General features: G+C 46.5%; 1 protein-coding gene across 1 annotated transcript; it reads left to right on the forward strand.

Annotated features, from left to right (window-relative positions):
- The first annotated feature begins 1,303 nt into the window (after positions 1–1,303).
- On the forward strand, positions 1,304–2,236 carry LOC142559410 (zinc finger protein 862-like). Its single transcript, XM_075671008.1, has one exon. It carries the CDS (start codon positions 1,304–1,306, stop codon positions 2,234–2,236), a length of 933 nt encoding a protein of 310 aa, XP_075527123.1.
- Positions 2,237–2,658: the final 422 nt, after the last annotated feature.

Below are 2,658 nucleotides of genomic sequence, written 5' to 3' on the forward strand. Positions count from 1 at the left end.
CTTGTGGCTTGACAATCAAATTTTATTGAATGCTTCATTATGCATTGCTCGTTTATGTGCTCATTGAAATGCGTGTTTTAGGTCTTTGAGAACACAAACTTACTTGTGGTAGGAAAAGTTGCTGCTTCCTGGCTGTAGTCCAGTGTCGCAAAATGGGTACGTGCAAAGCCACGCCGTAACGCTTTGGAAGCAGTACGTCAATATAACATATGATGAAGCATACTCGTAGGAGGCCACTATAGCGTCCTAGCTAGCACTGCAGCAGATGTGCTTAGAAGTACTTGAAGACGTTCAGCAATCATGACAGCTGACGCAGTCCTTCGAAAGAGCGAGAGAGTTCGCAAGTGCCTGTCGTCTGCGAGAAAAGTCTCGCGTTTGCAGCGAGCAGGCGTCGTAGCAGATGACACTTGTAGCATTCCGCTCAAGGGCGCAACACTTTCTCACAATACAACATTTTTATTTCCATAAATACTTGTTGAGTATTTTTATATAAGTACATGTACGGTTGTTACTGCTGTTGCAAAAATAAATAAATAATTATTCTCTGTGGTTAAATCAGGAACAGAAGCGCACAAGAATGCATACCCTGGTGTGTCCTGGTGTCAAACCATAGTAAACCATGCTTCCATCTCAAAGTCATACAAAGTTTATGTAGCGTGTTATACATTATGTAACATACTGAAGAAATAAAATTAGATCTTATGCGATAATATTTGAGTAAAGCCTCGTTTACTGCGCCGCACCCAAACGCCGCTATCTAAAGATCGAAGTCAATCCGAAGCCTGTACTTCCCATCATTCCCATGTAGGTTGAGGCAACGCTCATGAGAACCCCCGTAGACACTAGCGCCACATTTCCCTCTAGGTATTTATTTAGAAACTCTATGTGTTTAATCGTGCGTGTGATCTCCGGCGCTACTAGTGACTGCTGTTCTACGAAAGACAAAGTTGAATTTTGACTTGTAGTGTCAGCATCAACGCGCTGCGTTTACGCTCACCGCATACCTTCACCGTTCAAACGTGCTGCATGTCAGATGGCAACTTCTGGACCAGGAGACTTTGATGATGGTGAGCCAAGCAAAGAGAAAGCGAAAGCGTACGACCAAAAATATTTGACCAAATGGGAAGCGGATCCGAAGTACAGAGGGTGGTTGTCAGCCAGTAAAAAAGGGCCCTTGTACTTTTCCTGCAAAGCATGCCGATCCGATTGCAAAGGTGGAAAATCAGAAATCGACCGACACCTTGCAAGCTCCAAGCACAAAGAAAGCGCTGCAAGCTTGCAATCGACCCGCGCGCTGACATCCATGCCTTCAATAAGTGGGCAAACTCAAGTAGACAAATCGGTCAAAGAGGCTGAAATCAGACTTGCCACGTTTGTCACGGAACACAATCTACCTTTTAATGCCATGGAGCATTTAGTTGATGTTGTCAAGGCGTCGTGTGACGACTCGCAGATTGCAAAGAACTTAAGTTGCCGCCGGACAAAGTGCGTTGCAATCATAAAGAATGTGCTTGGAGAGGAGAGTCGCGAAGAGCTCTGTGAGCTTTTGCGCACACAGAAGTTCTCCCTTCTGGTGGACGAATCCACTGACAAGGCTACGGTGAAGCATCTATCACTTGTCGCCCGAGTAATGAACGCGGACGGTGGCATAATGGATGCGTTTTTGGACTTAGTACCAGTCAGTGATGCGACTGCCAGCTCTCTCTACACTAGCTTAAAGGCGGTGTTCAGAGCTGCGGAAATTCCGTACGACAAAAATTTGATTGGTTTTGCGGCCGACGGAGCGAACGTAATGATGGGTGCACATCATTCCGTCGCGTCGCTACTACAAGCAGACATTCCAGGCCTCTTCACTATGAAGTGCGTTTGCCATTCGTTCCATCTGTGCGCCGCGTATGCGTGTAAAACACTTACAAGAGGATTAGAAGATCTGGCATGTGATGTCTTCAATTACTTTTTGTCGCCGAAGCAGACATCTGCCTTCCAAGAATTCCAGAAGCTGGCAGAGGTGAAACCGCACAAGCTCTTGCACCCAAGCCAAACAAGGTGGCTGTCTCTCCACGTTGTTGTGACATGCTTGCTTGAGCAGATGCCTGCCCTGATTTTGTTTTTCAAAAAAGCAGCCACTGACGACCGCCTGCTTGCTGCAGAAGCCATTCTGGAAAAACTGACTGACCCGTCAACGAAACTCTACCTCGAGTTTCTTGAGTACGTCCTGCTTTTTTCACTAACCTAAATAAGGAAATGCAGTCGGAAGAAACCAGAGTTCACTTGCTCCATGAAAAGGTTTCGGCCATGCTGAAATGCATACTGGAATGCTACATCAAGCGAGACTACCTGGAGGCCACGCCGTTGTCCGATGTGCGGTACAAAGACCCAGCCAAGTTCCTGCCATTGGAAGAAATTTACCTCGGAGCAAAGCCAACTGCCGCACTAGCCAGTAACACGCACGGCCTAAACGATAATCAGGTTGACAACTTTCGGCTGCGGTGTTTAGAGTTTTTTATTGAAGCAGCTCACCAGATCTACCTGCGGTTTCCCCTAAAAAGTGAACAGATGAAAAACCTTCGAGTCATAGACCCGAAAGTTGTCCTGGGAAAGACAGTACCATCAATCGCGTCGCTTGCGGTCTCCTTTCCCCTGATCGTGAAAGAAAAT

This window comes from Dermacentor variabilis, chromosome 10 (assembly GCF_050947875.1).
Source record: "Dermacentor variabilis isolate Ectoservices chromosome 10, ASM5094787v1, whole genome shotgun sequence".
In the NCBI taxonomy this organism is placed as follows: domain Eukaryota; kingdom Metazoa; phylum Arthropoda; class Arachnida; order Ixodida; family Ixodidae; genus Dermacentor; species Dermacentor variabilis.

Excerpts from the sequence above, each read along its gene's own strand:
- LOC142559410 (XM_075671008.1), top strand. The coding sequence starts at position 1,304 with ATGCCTTCAATAAGTGGGCAAACTCAAGTAGACAAATCGGTCAAAGAG.